An 18,726-nucleotide genomic window follows, 5' to 3' on the forward strand; every position below is an offset into this window, starting at 1 on the left:
TCGCTTGTCTCAGCTTTCAAGAAAAAATATAAAAAAACATAGCGCTCATGGTCCCGAAACCACGTAAACTATGAAAACCAATACAATCAAGAATTACGAAAACAAAATCCTAGTTTTTCGCAAATGCGAAGAAGTGTTTCGCAAATGCTTCAATTCGATATGTCGTTCATCTAAATAGGTTAAGTGGCTCGAAAGTTATGAATCTTTGATAAAGATCATTTTTGGAAAAAGGGGAAAATTGATTTTTCGGACCACTCTAAAACGAAAATGGGTACCCCAATGAAGAACTAAAAAAATGGATCTAATATTTTGCGGTAAGGAACAAAGGTATCAATTTTCACGGAAATCTATATCCGTTCCAACATGGAATGGCGAATATAGAATATAGTTCTTTAGTTCTCAAATTTGGAAGACCACTTATTAGTTTCATCATCTGATGTTTTAGGATAAGAAGTTTGCCAAATGGTGAAGTGAAAATGCTTATGGAGAAAGGAAAAGGACAAATTAGTTACCACTAAGCCAACCAGTACCAGCTTCCCATCAACAATATCATCAATCCATCCAGCACCTGCTCTTCACCAGAACAAAAACAACAACAGGGGATCACCACATTTCACCGAGGACAGCATTGACACATTCCATTCAGTTACCACTAAGCCAACCAGTACCAGCTTCCCATCAACGATATCATCAATCCATCCAGCACCTGCTCCTCACCAGAACCAAAACAACAACAGGGGATCACCACATTTCACCGAGAACAACATTGGCATATTCCATTCCCACGGCCACGGTTGTTCGTATAAATCAGAACCCAAACACCATATGGTCATATGGTAATCAATGTCATAACCCAAACACCATATGTTGATCAATAAATAATTTCTTGCTATAAAAGCTAGAGGGATACGCTAATTAAGTTAGTTCTAGTTCAGATCGTATAAGTGACAGTAATGTAAAGTGTAGGATTAGAAGCATAATAAATATTTTTTTATGTGAAAATAGTAATAAAATCGTTAATTAATTGAATTACACCAGCATGAAAAAATATGAATTGGGGAAGTTGCTCATCGAATTGGTTGATGCCATCAGTTACTTGGCAAATCTGGAAAGACTCCATGTAAATCGAAACTCTCAAATTGACATAAGCGAGAAATGTGAACCAGAGGAGTGAACTTGTATAATGAAATTCGACAAAGACAGGAATACAGTATCACTACTATCGACACGAAATTAAAAAAAAACTCAATTATTTTTATATTAAACTTTCTATGATGGACTCGGTTAGAAGTACAGCACCCTATAGTAGTCAACCAGCAAATACTATTGGAAATAATATAGAAAGAACAATATTCAAAAATGTAAAACATAACAAATAAAGTACGGTATATTTGAAACAAATCATTTTCTAGGGCACTTCCCAAGTAGAAATCCACGTGCCGTAGAGCATCGACATTCATATCTCACGCAAGCTGTCGGGAGACTCCAATCATAGATTTCTTTTTATTGAAATCTTCATAAACGATGCAGACAATGTGTGATGTTATAGCTCGTATACATATACTCGTATCGTACATATAGCTCGAATCTAAGACGATTTATTCCTCACTTATAACAAACAGAGCCTTTATCAATTTACATTGTACAAACACACCTTGGGCGCTAGCATAGAAGAATTCGAACGAGGAGATATTTCTATAAATATTTACAAAACATTAGCACGCGTAATCTCTTCCAGTGCCATTCGCGTTAATTTTTAACTTCCTTTTATGCGGAGTCTGTCGCCTGACTCGGAAAGGGAGCATTGAAACACACAATCACGAATCACAGTGCTGAATAGCATCGGTTTATTTTACTTCAACAGTGTCACTAACTTAAACTCGGAATGAATGTTAACTAGCGATTGCTTGTTAACGACTTGTTGATTGTAGCCACACTATTGACTCTTGACGCTACGATTTCTCAACTCCAATCACTGGGAAGGGATTATCCAGCTGACTTTCGGACAGAGTTTGACTTCCCGAGCCCAGCACCGAGTGTCGGATACCGTAGGTGAAATAGATGATAAATCCTAGCATGAGCCATATACAAAATCCAACCCATGTGGTTGCGTCCAGCTGGAACATGAGATACACGTTGACAAACATGCTGAGCATCGGGACGAAAGGTACAAGTGGAACCTTGAAGGTTATATTTGAGTCCTCCATCGGTTGCGATGCAATCACTAGGATCAGAATTAGCATTGACATGACAACGACAGTCAGAATTGTCAAGTGCAGTGGAAATTGCGCGGACAGGTAATGCTGGCCGTGGACCAGCATTGTACACACCGCACAAATCACTAGAACTGGAAAGAGATGTTTCGCATTAATATATTGAATGTTCAAGAACGGTTATAATACCAACTGTATAACACGAGGCTTATTTTGACGATCTTCGAGGATAGTACAGTAGGGATCTTTGCAATGTTCAAATTGAAGAGCTGTTTCATGATCAAGGATTTGTCCTGAATTGTAGATTCAACTCGAAAGTTAGTATCTTCGCTATACCTCAAAACCAGAACACTAACTGCAACAATGGTGTAAGCTAATAGTGTTCCGATGGACATCATATCGATCAGCTGATGCAGATCAAACAGCAGAGCCATTGTACCGGAGACGACGCCCGAGATCACTGTGGCCAGTATTGGTGTTCTCGTCGTGGGGTTGACATTTTTCAGCTTTTTAAATAATAATCCATCAGAGGACATTGCGTAGAGAATACGAGGCAACGGAAACATAGCTCCCAGTGAGTTTGTACACAGTGAAAAAATTGCTCCTATAGAAACAATCCATTTTATTTCCTGCCATCCTAGCCAGTCGAACAGGTTCGGGAACGGAGCAACTGGGTCCTGTAGATAATACGGCAGAGCCATTGTCAGCACCGTGGCTACTCCAAAATACGATAAGAATATGATCCCCAATGAAAAAATGATGGCTAGTGGGATGTTCCTAGCTGGGTTCCGAGCTTCCTCACCAGTTGTGGCAATACAATCAAATCCTACATAACCATAGAAACATTTGGCAGCTCCCGCCATCACGCCAGCTATTCCGTATGGCAAAAAGCCCCCGACGCCTGCGTCAATTTCCGCAGGAATCTGCTCGGCGGCGATTCTCCAATTAGCGGGATCTGCTTTGAATCCAACAGAGACCAAAACTACGGCTATCACCATCAGATTGACTCCGGTGAAGATATTATTCAATACTGTAGACTCTTTGACCCCGTAAGCCAACAAGGCAGTGATTGCCAGTACAAAAAGAAATGACAGGATATCCGGATATGTTGACAGGAAACCCACTCGTATCTGCATCATGCTGCGTAACGTATTCGCCATCCGGTGATCGATGAGAGCGTCGATATAACCGCTTAGTCCACGTGCCACACTGGCTGTACCTGTAATCAGTGATCCTCTGTAATATAGACAATAAAAGTCACAAAAATCAGACCAGCTTACCTATAATGTACTCCAGCATCAAATTCCACCCAATGGTGAACGCAGCAAACTCACCAATCGTAATGTACGTGTAGGTGTAGGCGGATCCCGCTTTTGGAACACGAGCAGCGAATTCTGCATAGCACAATCCAGCGATCGCTGCGGCAAGCGCAGCTATGACGAAGGATATCACCACACCTGGACCTGCCTGTTCATAGGCTACCGAGCCGGCCAGTACGTACGCCCCCAATCCCAGAGTACTTCCCACGCCGAGGCCCGTGAGGTCTAGCAGCGTGAGGACCCGGGCCAGCTTTGAATGGCTCCCATCGTCGTCGTTGGGCTTTTTGCGACTCAACGCTTTGAACAGTCTGCTCATTGGTTGGCTGGAAATAATTGTGTTACATTAGCAATAGTTACTCAGAGGTTTAGGTTCCCATTCCCGCTCATGCAAGTTGGGGGAACTTTTGTTCCCATCGTCATGTGTTGTTCCTTAACACAGCTATCCAAACCAAGATGCCTTACATTACATGGCGTTTGTTCGAATTTTTTGCTTACACAGCAAATATGTTGAATTCAATTGAATCCGAAAATTGTTTCATTCGATCAATAATTTAATCAATACAAACAAATGATTACTAAGCCAACGGTAGTCTCACGTCAACCTTGCGGATATAATCATAGATATCATAGATATAACCCTCCCATTTTTTTTTAAAAATAAGAAAGCTTTAAATTTTTGTGAAATTAAATTTATATTTCACTTTTCCATATTGTCTGTGTAATATTTTGCCTATTTTTTGAGGTTTTTCTATTTTTGCAGTGTGCTAGTCATCCATTAGCATCACACAATAACATTAAGAGTATTTCCTTGTAATCTTGTCCAAATGCGCAACGTACATGCATGTACATGCAGCTTGCTAAAAACACCAAGAGAGTTTGCTAAGGTTTTTGGATGCCATTTTGTCAATATCTACAGGGTGGGCCATTTAAAGTGGAAGGATTTGTTTTTGCAATAGCAAAGTAAAGAAGTGGAATTTTAAATTTTTTTTTTGAAATTAATTTATTTTGGTCCAAGGAGATTTGTTCTAACTACTTTTTGATTATGATATCTCGTAAATGACCGCCTCTGGCCATGACCGCAAAATGTGCCCTTTTTTCGGCATTTTCCATCACTTTGCCCAATGTTTCGGCCGATATGGCAGCAATTTCTTGTCGGATATTGTCTTTCAGCGCAGCCAGGGTCCTTGGTTTACCAGTGTATACCTTGGATTTTAAATATCCCCATAAAAAAAAGTCAGGAGGCGTCAAATCAGGTGATCTCGGTGGCCAGTCATAATCGCCGTTTTTCGATATTAATCTTCCGGGGAACATTTCGCGCAATAATTTGGTCGTGGCAGCCGCTGTATGGCATGTAGCGCCGTCCTGTTGGAACCAGTAATTGTCCAATTCATTATGCGTCGGAGAGTGGTTCGAGCGATGCCTAACTCTTGCGAACGATGGCGACCTGATGTCGATGGAGTCTCTGCAACACTGGCTCGAACGGCATCAATATTCTCGTCGAAACGTCTTGGTCGTTGTCTGGACACATGACTGGCATTACCAACACTACCAGACGATATAAATTTGGCATATAATCGACGTATAGTGTTGTCTCCAGGCGATGTTTTAACTTTATTTTTATTTTTCCACGCACGTTTAGTTAACACAATTGAGAAGTTATTTTGAATGTACAGCTAAACAATTTCAGCGCGTTGTTTAGGTGTGTATTGTTCCATGGTTAAAATTGTACTGAAATGACGCTTCCAACGCGGTATGACATTTGTTAATCTGACATCTCTGTCAAAAGTTATGGGGTTGCCAGATGCTTCCACTTTAAATGGCCCACCCTGTACTAGCCCCGGTAGCCCGGTATTGGATTTCCTTAACCGACGCGCACACGAAAGGTAATTCGATAGGTCAAATCCAAAATATAGCGCAAACCAGTAGGGTAAATGGTTTGGTTTGTCCGATTTGGGGTGTTTTTACGCAACTAGTAAATGTAAATCGATTTTTCTTCATGAAAATCACACATAATCGATACGAGTTTGGGTTTGTTGAAAAGCCTCAAGTATCTATTGGTAATACTACCATGAGGTGTTGAAATTATTCAAATTTCTATGTTTTTTAACGATTTTCCTTAAAGAGGAATTATGATCATGGATTGACCACCTCTGATCATGGTTTGCTCAAAAAATGATCATAATTTGTCCGGTTTCAGAAATTTCCATTTTTGGATGAAAACATTCGAATTCACAAGTAGATGTTGTATTTATCATTGCTTGAGTTTACTGTCATCATATTGATCCATTCATAATTTAGGCTTTCTTCAGAATATTGCCTTTCCTAGGGCATTTTAAAAGTGTCACCCTCAACACACTCAACACAGAGAAACTTTATTTCTGCTATGTGCGAAGGACAGCGCGCCAAGCGGTTGCCATAGAAATCATGTGGTCAAAATAACATTATTGAATTGGACAACTCATGATCAGAATTGAGTTCATCAAAATGCGTGAATTTAATGGTTTAGCTATATAAATCTGATACAAATGGTGTGCAACCATGATGTTTACAATATTTGTAAATGTTATAATCCAGAAAAGGTCTGAATACGTGCCAAAATCTGGTGATCGATTGAAAGTTAGCTCGAATGAGGAGTGCATTAAAAAAAAAAAAATAGTGTTTGTAAACAAAACACAATACGCTTGTGCCCAAGCTCGCTCGTGATCAGTCTGTCTCTTTCACACTTCAAGGAAAAAATTCCCCTTCTGCTTTCTTCCGTACTGTTTTCATATACCGCTCCCCTAACCAACTTAGTGACGAAACGGCCTCACCTAAAGGGTGTGTCACATCAAATTGCATCACGGAAAAAACGCTGTAGAAATTTAATTTTTAGGAATTATATCTTCAGCTTGCGCTTATAATCAGATAAGAGTGTATAGATCACGTTGGCCATGCTTCACTGTCAATTTTTCGTAAATTTGGAAAAATGTCGTCGAATGAAAAAGAGCAACGTTAATTAATCCTGTGCACTCATTTCGAGAATCCGGAGTTGTCACATCGGGACATCGGTAAGATGCTGGGAATCGTCCAATCCACGGTCAGCAGAGTACTAAAACGATACTTCGAGAACCTAACCATCGACCGGAAGGTGAAGAACGACAAAAATGGATGCTCCGTCAGTGGAAAAGATCCCAAGCGCGTAGTTAAGCAGTTTAGACGTGATCCGAGAAGTTCGGTCCGGGATGTCGCCAATAAGCTGAATTTGTCAAGTTCATTCGTCCAGCGGACCAAGCAGCGGGAGGGCCTGCGTACATACAAGGTTCAGAAGGCTCCTAACCGCGACGAAAGGCAAAACGTGGTGGGGAAGACGCGAGCCCGGAAGCTGTACACCGAAATGCTGACGAAGCCGCATTGCCTGGTAATGGACGACGAAACCTACGTCAAAGCGGACTTTCGTCAGCTGCCGGGCCTGTTGTTCTTCTCCGCAGAGGACAAATTCAGCGTTCCGGAGGAAATTCGCAAGCAGAAACTATCCAAGTTTGCCAAAAAGTACATGGTGTGGCAAGCGATCTGTTCTTGCGGAAAGCGGAGCGCCCTCTTCGTGATGACCGGCACGGTAAACGGGCAGGTTTACCTTAAGGAGTGCCTACAGAAGCGCTTACTACCACTATTGAAGCAGCACGAGGACCCGACCATCTTCTGGCCGGATCTCGCTTCGTGCCACTATTCAAAGGACGTGTTGGAGTGGTACGAAGCCAACGGGGTCACCTTCGTGCCAAAGGAAATGAACCCGCCCAACGCGCCGGAGCTTCGCCCAATAGAGAAATATTGGGCGATTATGAAGCAGGCCCTCCGGAAGAACCCAAAAGTTGTCAAATCGGAGGCGGACTTCAAGAGAAAATGGATTTCTGTTCAAAAAAAAACTACAACCTGACGTTGTACAGAACCTTATGGAGGGGATAAAGAGGAAGGTGAGAGCATACGGGCTTGGGCTCGAAGTATGAATAAAAAGAAAATGCCAAAAGTTGTTTAATAGTTTTTATTTTACTGTCTAAAATTTTCAAAAGGATCGGTCTATTGGGCGAATTTCTACAGCGTTTTTTCCGTGATACAATTTGATGTGACACACCCTTTAGTACCATAGACCCGTCTTGATTCAACTAAGGCAGCGGTGACATCGTTTGCAGCTTCTTACGAAAATGTGGCTGTACGAAACGCATGCATAGGGAGAAGTAAACAACTAGGGGTAGTGGGGGTAATGTGGTAACGTGGGGTAAAGTGGTCACCTGCTTATTTGATAGTATAACTACTGATTATTGACACCGTATTGATAGTCATCTTATGTTTGAAGAATTTCATGACTTTTGAGTCACTCTGTACTACAGTGGAGCTGTCGCATGTCAAGATATAATAAAACAAAAAAAACGCTCTCTCGGTAGCCATTCGGAATTCGTTTATTTGACCTGATATTCGAAATTTAGTTTATTTGACCTGATATTTGCGACAAATCAACAGTTTGGACGACTGTTCACATATTCTAGGGGAGGTGAACAGATATTTTGTTCAATTTTGGCGATTATTTCGCATTTCGTTGTTTGGGGGGCAAAGTGGTCAGTGGAGGATTACTGTGGAGGATTAAATTCATAACTTTAGAACTACAGGGCCGATTTCAATGATCAACATATCAAATTAAAGCCAATTAGCTGATCTTTTTTGAAAAAATACCAGAGTTGCACAAAATTTTAATTTTGATTTCGTTATCAATGAGTGTATTTGTTTTTTATAGTTTTAATGGTCTCGGGACCAAGTTTTTTATATTTTTTCTCGAAAGCTGAGGATTTTTCACATAACATATCTCGAAACCAGGGAGGCGTTTTTTTGAGTTATGATTTTTCAAAGTTACCCGATGGTCCAAAAAATCATTTTCCCCTTTTTTCCCAAAAATGACTATCTTCTAAAATTTATTACTTTTAAACTACTGGACCGATTCAGATGATCGACATATCAAATTAAAGCTCACTAGCTAGCTTTTTTGACGTAGGATTACGTCTTTCGGGAACATATGAGGGTACAAATTGAAAAACGAAAATTGATCGCATCCTGAAAAATGTCCAATTTCAAACGCTTATTGCTCAGTCATTTCATGATGGATTGATGAGATTTTTGCATCAAACGATTTCGGCACTCTATAACAATTTTTCACCTTGAATAAAATAATATATATCATGTAATTAACTATGGAACAGTTGAAAAATCTCAACCCCTATCCTAACAGAAAAACCCACCTCTGATTGGTCAAAATTGACGACACATGCGACGTGTCCCTAACAAAGACATCGAAACCAAGCTGCCTAGGGGAAATCGGCATTACAAATACATAAAAGTAGGGGAAGTTTTTGCTCCCACCGAAATGTGTTCCCTAACAGAGACATCAAAACCAAGGTGCCCGAAGGAAATCGGCATTATATGCAAGTCGGGGTCATTTTTATATTGCAAGCAAGGTAAGTGATACGATTAATTCTAGCAAATAAAATTTAAATTTGGAACTTCAAAGTTGGTTGCTTCGTGAAATTTCATATCAATGACCGATCGTGTATTGTGAAAAATTTAGCACAAGTGTAAGTGTACAATGTGTTAGTGCACCCGTGGCCGAGTGGTTAGCGTCTCACATTATCATGCCGGGTGTTCGGGTTCGATTCCCGTTCTGGCCGGGGAATTTTTCGTCAAAGAAATTTCCTTCGACTTGCACTGTGGTCATGCGTATTCAAGAGCTTGCCCCTCGGAATACATCCAAGGCGTGTTATTTGGCTTAAGAAATCTCGACCAAGTATTAATAAATGACGCTAGTTAATGCATACGTTGAGACGGCAAAAGTTCCACAAGGGAACGTTAACGCCATTCAAGAAGAAGAAGTAAGTGTAAAATTGTATATGATAGCAGTTGTGTTAAAAATGACATGATATATGAAACGATTTATTTCAATTTTCTTAAATAAAACCAAGGTGTGTTCCCGCTCGAGAACGGGTCGTTTGGTTTGAGCTGTCTGTTTTGTCGTGTTCATTTTCACCCAAGGAAAGTTTATACGGCGAGAAGAATTGGAAAAGTAAATAAATATTAGAAAAAGTGATTTCCCATATGCTCTACATATAGTTTTAGATGTTGTGATCCAATTAAAATTCGCATTGGGTTGGATAAACACTCAGAAAGTAAAAATTATAAAAGAAAACTACCTCTTCGTTTCAAATATGTTTTCTCTATATTGAAACAACATGTTTTTACTGATGAGAAAAATTGATAATTGTGTTCGGTATTGGTAATTATCTTATATTACATTGGTGTTTTTTTTCTCTTTATTTCATCCATACATAACACAGGAGGCTCGTCTAGGATCACAGAGAGCGGTTTTCATCATATCTCGTTCCACTTCGGTATCTTTTATCTTTTACGCACCCTCCAACGACTGAATACCATCCTTCTGTCATCACCACTCGGTAAACACTGATGGAGTGAATAAACAATAGCCAACAACCAAACAACAACCAAAACAACAAAACAAAACCGAATCGTAATCAAAGAGTTTAACGATGTAATTCTTCAAACATATCCAAAAATCAACAGATAGCCTAACGGAATCCTACGTCAACTATGCGGTCGTGTCTCGAACACAACCCTCCTGTGACTTTTTTTGTAAAAATGACGCATTTGAGAGCTTGATTTGACTGAGAACCACTATATCGGTTTGGCATGGAATGGCTGTATATTAGTGTGGTTACTTTGCTTCCCCCTTGCTTCGATCGAATTCGCCAACTTCTAGTGAACAAAATTTTTTGTTTCTCTTCGTCAGTTATCGTACAATAAAATTTTCGTGCGTACACTGATCCAATGTCACCTCGGCCTAATAATCAATTGATATTTTTCTACTACTGTATTGTTAGAACACATAAAGCTATTCGAGACACTTCGAGACACTCAAAGATGGCCTCTTCTTCATGAGTGCTACCTTCAAGCGGTCCAGTTGTTGGCAGTACAGGTCCTACCTGAGCGTTTGGCCATAGGGAAGCAGCTCATAATAGATTATTCCTTGACAATCCCACCAAACACACAGCAGAACCTTCCTGGCCGTTAATGAGGGCTTGGCCACCGTCTGAGTCGCTTCAGCGGGCTTCGACCACAACCGTTTGCGCTTCACGTTGTCGTAAGTGACCCACTTTTCATCGCCAGTCACCATCCGCTTAAGAAACGGGTCGATTTTGTTGCGATTCAGCAGCGATTCAGCAGCGATTCACATCGATACGATACGGTCAAAGATGTTTTTTTGCGTCAACGTGTGTGGCACCCATACATTGAGCTTCTTTGTGAATCCAAGCTTCTTCAAATGGTTAATAACGGTTTGATGACTTATCCCCAGCTCTTGGCCGATGCTACGGCTGCTACTATGCCGGTCTTTCTCGACTAATCCAGCGATTTTGTCGCAATTTTCGACGACAGGCCTTCCGGAGCGTGGCGCATCTTCGACGACCTCTACACCAGAACGAAAACGTTGAAACCATCGTTGTGCGGTGGAAATGGAAACTGTATCGGGTCCATAAACTGCACAAATTTTATTGGCAGCTTGAGATGCATTTTTGCCTTTGTCATAGTAGTACTGTAAAATATGTCGGATTTTCTCTTTATTTTGCTCCATATTTGCGACACTATAACTCACGAACGACTTAACCAAACAAAACACTGTCAAGGACTATATTATACCTTTCCAACAAGCTATAGTATGACTTGATACAATGAATACAACTAGAACTACGCGCTTACAACGACACCTCGCGGAAATACCGCAGGACTTTTTTGACAGCCTAATATATAAATGGATTTCTGTCTGTCTGTCTGTCTGATTCTGATGGCCTCGGAAACTACTGAACCGATCGACATGAAAATTGGTATGTAGGGGTTTTTGAGGCAGGGGAAGGGTTTCATGATAGTTTGAGACCCCTTCCCGCTCTCTAAGGGGGGCTGCCATACAAATGAAACACAAATTTCTGCGTTACTCGAGAATTAATCAAGAAAATGAAACGAAATTTGGCATGTGAAGGGTTTAGGGTGCAATAAATGTTTCTATGGTAGTTAGACACTCCACCCCCCTCTCTAAGGGGAGACTGCCATACAAATGAAACACAAATTTCTGCATGAATCGAAATCTAATCAAGAAAATACCAAATTTGGCATGCGAAGGTTTTAGGGGACACGAGATTTTTCTGTGGTGAATATACACTCCTCCCCCCTCTCTAAGTGAAGAAGAGGGGAGGGGTCTGTCTTTATTCTATCATATTTTCTGTATCAAACATTCATATCGTGTAACGGAGAAACATGTTATTTGCAAGTGGTTGAAAAATCTGAATTGTGTCTGAAAATAATCTGCTATTATAATGATGTGTTTTGGTAGAAGTACTAGGAATTTTATAGTAAAAGGTAAATTCAACGGGGTCGATTAGAAGATCAATCAATGAACAGTTCTGCGATTGGACTTATGAACTTGCGCTTAGTAAGAAAACGTGAATGTTTGAAGGTATTGATAACGAAAAACAAATTATGAGCGGGACGAAGTTTACCGGGTCAGCTAGTCCCAGTATAAAAATAGGTAAAATTTTGCGAGTTTATGTCAGTTCAAACTGAAATACGACATTGACGCAGAAAAGCATTTTTTTGCGACATAACACGGCAAAGGACCTTGTAATGCAATTGGTGGTACCTTAAAACGGAGAGCAACTGGAGCTAGTTTGGCTAGGCAGCAAGAACATCCGATTACGAGTGCAAAAACGTTATTTGACTGGGCAAAAACGCTATTTGATTTTGACTGAAAAGTATCTTACAAAAATGTCATTTTCATATCTGTCACGAGAAGAATATGATCAGGGTGTGGAAGAGTTGAGTAGCATGTATGATAAAACCAAACAAATTCCAGACACCCAAAAATATAATTTTATGGTACCTGTATCCGAGAATAAAGTAGCAGTAAAGTTGTACTCTAACGACAATGCAACGAGTTATGATAATGTGTATAGAAACGTAAGAAAAGAGTAATCAAAAAAATGCCAAAAATTCTAGTGTTATTACAGTGTAACTTCGATATAACGTACATTTCGCTTTCAAAATTGTACGTTTTATCGAAGCACATAAAGAACTCAGAAACGTTCCTTATATTACTTTATTGTGTTGCTGTTTGGGTAAGGTTAATGATAAAATTCAACTAGAAGACAAAGCCACCCTTTCTCATGATGTTTTCATTTTACTGTTGATTAAAACTTGATTCATTTAGAATCCGGAATCACAAAACCCGTTGTAATTTGGGATTGGATTAAGATACAAAATATGTTTTAGTATCAAAATACAGATAATTTATTATTCTTTCAGAAAAAAAATTCAACAAATTATTGCTTTACACTTTGAAATTTGTACATTATATCGAGGGTACGTTATATCGAAGTTTCCCTATATTACTATCTCCTAACTCAGAAAAATATAGAAGTTATTTTAACAATTTGTTGAGATTTTTTTTTGTAAATTTTTGTGTTCTTTTGGCACAACATGTATAACGTGATAAAAGGTCGTATATGAGATTTTTTTAAATATAGTTATCATTCATACAGGTAAACTTCAATATAACGTACATTTCACTTTCAAAATTGTACGTTGTATCGAATTGTACGTTATTTCGAGAATGACTGAATTTAGAAGAAGGTCGATAATAAGCTTTTTTGTTTCAAATCACTTCAAGATTCATAAATTGTGTCTAAAATTTATTGTCAACATACAAAAATTCTATGTTTAAAGAATTCATAAAAATTCGATGTTCCACGAAGTTCGTCAAAAATAGTTTTACCATCTTGGAATTATTTTTTTTATTTTTACATGACTTCTATTTTATATGAAAAAAATGAAAAAATGCATATTTTAGCTATTGCAAATTAAAGTTTCTTTTCGTAAATAAAAATGAGTACTATGTTTATTTCTCAGTGTATATTTTCTTACGCTTGAACATCAATGCTGCATAACTCTTTCTAAGACACTATTTCGGTACAACTCATAGTTTTTGTGAAATAAATGATCAATGATTTCTCCTACTAAAATCGATACGCCCTATTGAAAAATTACATTTGAGTCAAAATATTCCCAATTGCTGTGGAAAATTCATACAGTAGAACCACGATTATCCGCGAATGCGAGTTCCTTTGTAATTCTATAAACCTTCCCGAAATTTGTCAGTGAGTGGTAGAGTCTTGCTCTTTCGTTTTGGCCATGGCTTTCACATTATCTGATCACTGATGTAAACGACAAACAAACAAACAGATGGATAGTTCAACAATTTCTGTATTTGATAAAACATAGTTTTCATGCTAAAATATCTTTTTTCGTGTTAGTACCTCATTTTTAGTCCTTTATTGCGATATCCGCGATTTTCGTTATACGCGGTGATCTAGCCCGACTATTTCGCGGATAATCGGGTTCTACTGTATTTCCTCCAACCCAAACGGAATACAAACTTTCGTTCGAATAAAAAATACTCATGTTTCGTCATTTGTCTATTTCATTTGGATTACTCAAAAGGAACAAGCGAAATCGAAATTAGCCGGTACTGGAAGTAAAAGCGCGTGAAACCAATCCGGTACTTAGATAGAGTGTTAAATCAGACATTGACGGTCTATCGTTTTCGGTCAGGCTTGTCATTTGATCGTGAATTTTTTCACAACATTTGCAGATTGTCCAAATTTTACGAAAAATCGTCAAATTATGTGCGTACCACTCATCAAGATTAGGTAGAAATATCACAGGGTAGAGTTATCAATTACTGACATAATAAAACTGTGTTATATGTATCCAAGTTTCTACGATATTACGGTTTTGGTCGGGAAGCAAACGAGAGCCATTCTCGTGTGATCACATATGTGACCTAAATTACTCAACCACGTGAATTGCATTTTCCATTCTTGCAAGAATTACACACCCTTCATTTGCGCGTGAATTATCTAAGCTGATTGAACTAGGACATGAGCACATAAATGAAGCGACTGAATTTCCCTTTGTGTGACTATAAGCTACGAACTTGTCTCTAGATACGAAAAACGTTCAGTGGATTTTGTAATTTTCCTTTTTCTTGATTGAAGAGAACACAATGATAAGTCTTTTTTTTCCTTAGAATTTAAGTACCCTTGTTAGCAGTGCATTCACCCAAGCTGTCATCTGCATCAAACTGCTTCAAATTACATGTGCACATTAGTGACGTGACACTTTCCCGATCTGAGGTGTAAGCATTTGGACTATTTTTAAGTCCCAATTTGTCTGCCAGCCATATCTCACGAAACCATCGTGAACGTGAATGATGTGACCAAAATGTGGCAACGGCTTGAAAACACGACACTCGGCAGCGGAAGATAGAAACGTCACACCTTTTTCTCATCACTTGGCTCAATCTGCATCTTTTTGCACCCATAAATTGGCTCCTGTCATAACATTGCATACGCGAGTCCTTGGCAGATATTCCTATGAAATATTTCTCCAATCAATTACTTGCACTTCTGAGAAAAGCCATTTTAAGCCAAAATTTATGTAATCGTTTTGCTCATACGCACAACACTTCCTACTGTATTCACCACACGGTGTGTAGCGTTACGCACCTGATCGCAATCCAACGATAAAACGCACCGACAAAACCGTTGATAACGCGTGGGATAATCGTTTTCCTCTGTTTTTTGGCAACTAACGATTTGCTTTGTAGATTTACTTTGCAAATTATAAAATAACTACCGACGGAAAACCAAACTCGAACATGCGCTAGAATTGACTGGGATTATTTTAGAATGCGAATGTAGTTAAATAGTACAGGTTAATGACTTAATCATAGTTTGAACGAAATGGTGCAGACCGTCTCGTTTCAACGATGATGCCGTAAGCCAGGGAAACTGAAACACGCTTGCGCTGTATCTGCTGCGCTCGACGCATACATTCGGGCGCGCTGCATGGGTGCGTTAAGTAATGGGAACAGGGTTATCAGAATTGTTTCAAGCGATGAATAATGTTATTATTTTCATATTCAGTTCATTCTAGCTTTCATTTAACACTTCATAAGACCGAGGAAAATATATTGCCATCCACAAACAATAGATTTTTCGTTGCACTTGGAATATTATTTCAATGTTTTACCGAACCAAAAACTTACAAATGTATCTGGCAATACATTTTTTTTGAGCTGCTAGAAATGTACGATATTCGGGACATCGAAGCCGAGTTTGACAGCGAGTTTATATGAAGCAAATATAAAACAAAACGGTAAGTAAAAAGTGGTGGATTTGAACAAGCAGTTTTGCACGAATAATAAATTTAATATTTATAATGATGAGCATTAAACGAAAGTAGAATGTTCGAATGTTTTGCTGAGCTAATTAGGATGGAATATATAAATGAGCAACGTTAGAAACGTCTTTCGATGGAGCCGATCTGGCGTGGAGGTAACATCCATACTTCTCACGCTCAAGATCACGAGTTCAATTCTCACTCCCGACATTCTTCCAAAATGGAAGGTAAAAGTGACGAACCAGCCAGAAGAAGCGTTGAAAGTCACTATAATACAGAAAAAAAAAAAAAAGAAACGTCTTTATTTTTGCTGCATAAAATGACACTGTCTCTGTGGTGGGAAAAATAAACACATCTTCAGGAACAAAATTATCTATGAAAATCTTTTTTTTCGTATAAGGATGGCCTCGTAGCGGAGCTCTTCAAGGGAGGTCCGAGAAAACTTGTAGAGTGTATGCACCGGTTGATAGTCAGGATCTGGGACACAGAACAGCTACCGGAGGAGTGGAAGGACGGGGTAATCTGCCCCATCTATAAAAAAGGCGACAAGTTGGATTGTGGGAACTATCGTGCCATCACAATCCTGAATGGTGCCTACAAAATTTTGTCTCTGATCCTCTTCCGCCGCCTATCGCCAATAGTAAATAGATTTGTGGGAAGTTATCAGGCCGGATTCATGTCCGGTTGCTCGACGACGAACCAGATTTTTACACTGCGGCAGATCCTCCAAAAGTGCCGCGAGTATCAGGTCCCTACACACCACATCTTCGTCGACTTCAAGGCCGCATATGATACAATCGACCGACGACAGCTATGAAGGATCATGGACGAACACGGCTTTCCCCGAAAGCTGACAAAACTGATTCAGGCAACGATGAACGATGTGCGGTGCAGTGTGCGGATCTCAGGTGAGCTGTCGGAATCATTTGAGACTCACAGGGTACTTCGACAAGGCGATGGAATCTCCTGTCTGCTCTTCAAGGTGGCGCTGGAAGGTGTTATGCGGAGAGCGGGCTTCAACATGCGGGGCACGATTTTCAACAAGTCTAGTCAGTTTATCTGCTTCGCCGACGACGTGGACATAATCGGAAGAACACATGCGACGGTAGTCAACTTGTATACCCGACTGAAACACAAAGCAGGGCTGATTTGGCTTGGGATCAATGCGTCTAAGACTAAATACATGCCAGCAGGAGGGACTGATCGCAACAGAGTTCTTCTTGGTAGTAGTGTTGTGATCGACGGCGACGAGCTCGAGGTGGTAGAGGAATTTGTCTACCTTGGCTCGTTGATAACAACTGACAACAACAACAGCCGTGAAATTCGAAGACGCATTGTCAATGGAAGTCGTGCCTATTATGGGGTCCGCAAATCCTTCAGGTCCAACAAACTCCGACCCCGTACGAAGTGTACCATGTACAAATCCCTAATTCGACCGGTTGTTCTCTATGGGCACGAAGCATGGACGATGCTTGAAGAGGACTCACAAGCGCTTGAAGTTTTCGAACGCCGAGTGCTCAGAACAATATACGGCTGTGTACAGGAAAGCGGAGTATGGAGAAGGAGAATGTACCACGAACTGGCGCAACTGTACGGCGAACCTAGCATTCAGAAAGTCGCCAAGGCTGGACGAGTGCGATGGGCAGGGCATGTTGCAAGATTGCCGGACAGCAGCCCTGCAAATATGGTGTTCGTATCGAATCCGGTAGGAACAAGAAGGAGAGGAGCCCAGCGAGCGAGGTGGTTGGACCAGGTGGAGCAGGACTTGGCAAGAATCGGTGCAGCCGGGAGTTGGAGAACTGCAGCCATGAATCGGGAGTATTGGCGAAAAATTGTGAAGAAGATCTAATCTCTCAATGGGATGTAGTATCATTATAAATAAATAAAAATGTAAAAGTGTAACGAGTTTTCTTCTTCTTGAATGGCGTTCACGTTCCCTGTGGAACTTTTTCCGTCTCAACGTATGCATTAACTAGCGTCATTTAGTAATACTAAGTTGAGATTTCTTCAGCCAAATAACACGCCTTGAATGTATTCCGAGGGACAAGCTCTAGAATACGTGTGACCACAGTGCAAGTCGAAGGAAATTTCTTTGACGAAAAATCCCTCCGACCAGAACGGGAATCGAACCCGAACACCCGGCATGATAATGTGAGACGCTAACCACTCGGCCACGGGTGCACATAGAGTTTTCTACAAGTGGTTAAAATATCGTGAGCGAAAATAGTGTCTAGTAATGATTTTTTCGCATTTTATCAGGAGGCATTATTGAGAGGAAATGCAACCTGTATTGTATTGTGGGCCTGGCAGATATTTTCAATTTCGCTGCCGGGGGGAAATCGTTTGGTCGTTGAGGGTAATTTTACTTACTTGGTGAAAGGAAATGCAACGCGTTGATATAAAGATTTCTGCCTCGGTTGGTTATCAACGGCTCAATCTCTTTCCAAAGTCATTCGAGGTACCGGGTTTCTCCCATCTTCGATGTAAGGTTACGATATTTCTGGTAAATATCCTAATTTGTAATCAGGAACGACGATACAAACCGAGCGACAGTCTGTCTCTGAATACACAATGAACAAACAGATTGTAGCATTCTTGATTAATGTTTTTCACATTTTGGAAATTGGAGACCTGGGTTATCAATAATTTCGAAGGCCAAGGTACAGGGATTCCTGCAGTAATTCAACAAAGCATCTGCACCTCTCCGGATACCACTCTGCCGAATACCAATACCGTATTTATTTCATCCGACCTACAAGAACCCTTACAAGATACTTTGAACAATTTTTCAACCTGGGCCATTGGGCTAGGGATCGAATTCTCCACGGAGAAAACAGAGATGGTGGTTTTTTCTAGGAAGCATAGACCAGCAA

General features: G+C 40.1%; 1 protein-coding gene across 2 annotated transcripts; it reads right to left on the bottom strand.

The window, feature by feature from the left end:
* Positions 1 to 1,824: 1,824 nt before the first annotated feature.
* On the bottom strand, positions 1,825 to 15,356 carry LOC129768113 (cationic amino acid transporter 3-like). 2 transcript variants are annotated; one of them, XM_055769540.1, is made up of 4 exons: positions 15,178 to 15,356; positions 3,494 to 3,855; positions 2,407 to 3,432; positions 1,825 to 2,347 (listed from the first exon to the last, which is right to left on the bottom strand). In XM_055769540.1, exons 2-4 carry the CDS (start codon positions 3,846 to 3,848, stop codon positions 1,953 to 1,955), a joined length of 1,776 nt encoding a protein of 591 aa, XP_055625515.1. In that variant the 5' UTR covers positions 3,849 to 3,855; positions 15,178 to 15,356; the 3' UTR covers positions 1,825 to 1,952. The 2 variants fall into 2 exon arrangements, with proteins under 2 accessions (XP_055625515.1, XP_055625516.1); XM_055769541.1 differs by having other exon boundaries at positions 1,847 to 2,347; positions 2,403 to 3,432.
* Positions 15,357 to 18,726: the final 3,370 nt, after the last annotated feature.

The sequence above is a fragment of the Toxorhynchites rutilus genome, chromosome 2 (assembly GCF_029784135.1).
Source record: "Toxorhynchites rutilus septentrionalis strain SRP chromosome 2, ASM2978413v1, whole genome shotgun sequence".
NCBI classification, from domain to species: Eukaryota; Metazoa; Arthropoda; class Insecta; order Diptera; family Culicidae; genus Toxorhynchites; species Toxorhynchites rutilus.

Bases quoted from the DNA above. Each gene is read 5' to 3' on its own strand.
- LOC129768113 (XM_055769540.1), bottom strand. From the start codon at position 3,848: ATGAGCAGACTGTTCAAAGCGTTGAGTCGCAAAAAGCCCAACGACGAC. The intron at 3,433-3,493 runs GTAAGCTGGTCT...CACTGATTACAG, and splicing joins GATGCTGGAGTACATTATAG to GTACAGCCAGTGTGGCACGT. The intron at 2,348-2,406 runs GTTGGTATTATA...ATCTCTTTCCAG, and splicing joins AATAAGCCTCGTGTTATACA to TTCTAGTGATTTGTGCGGTG.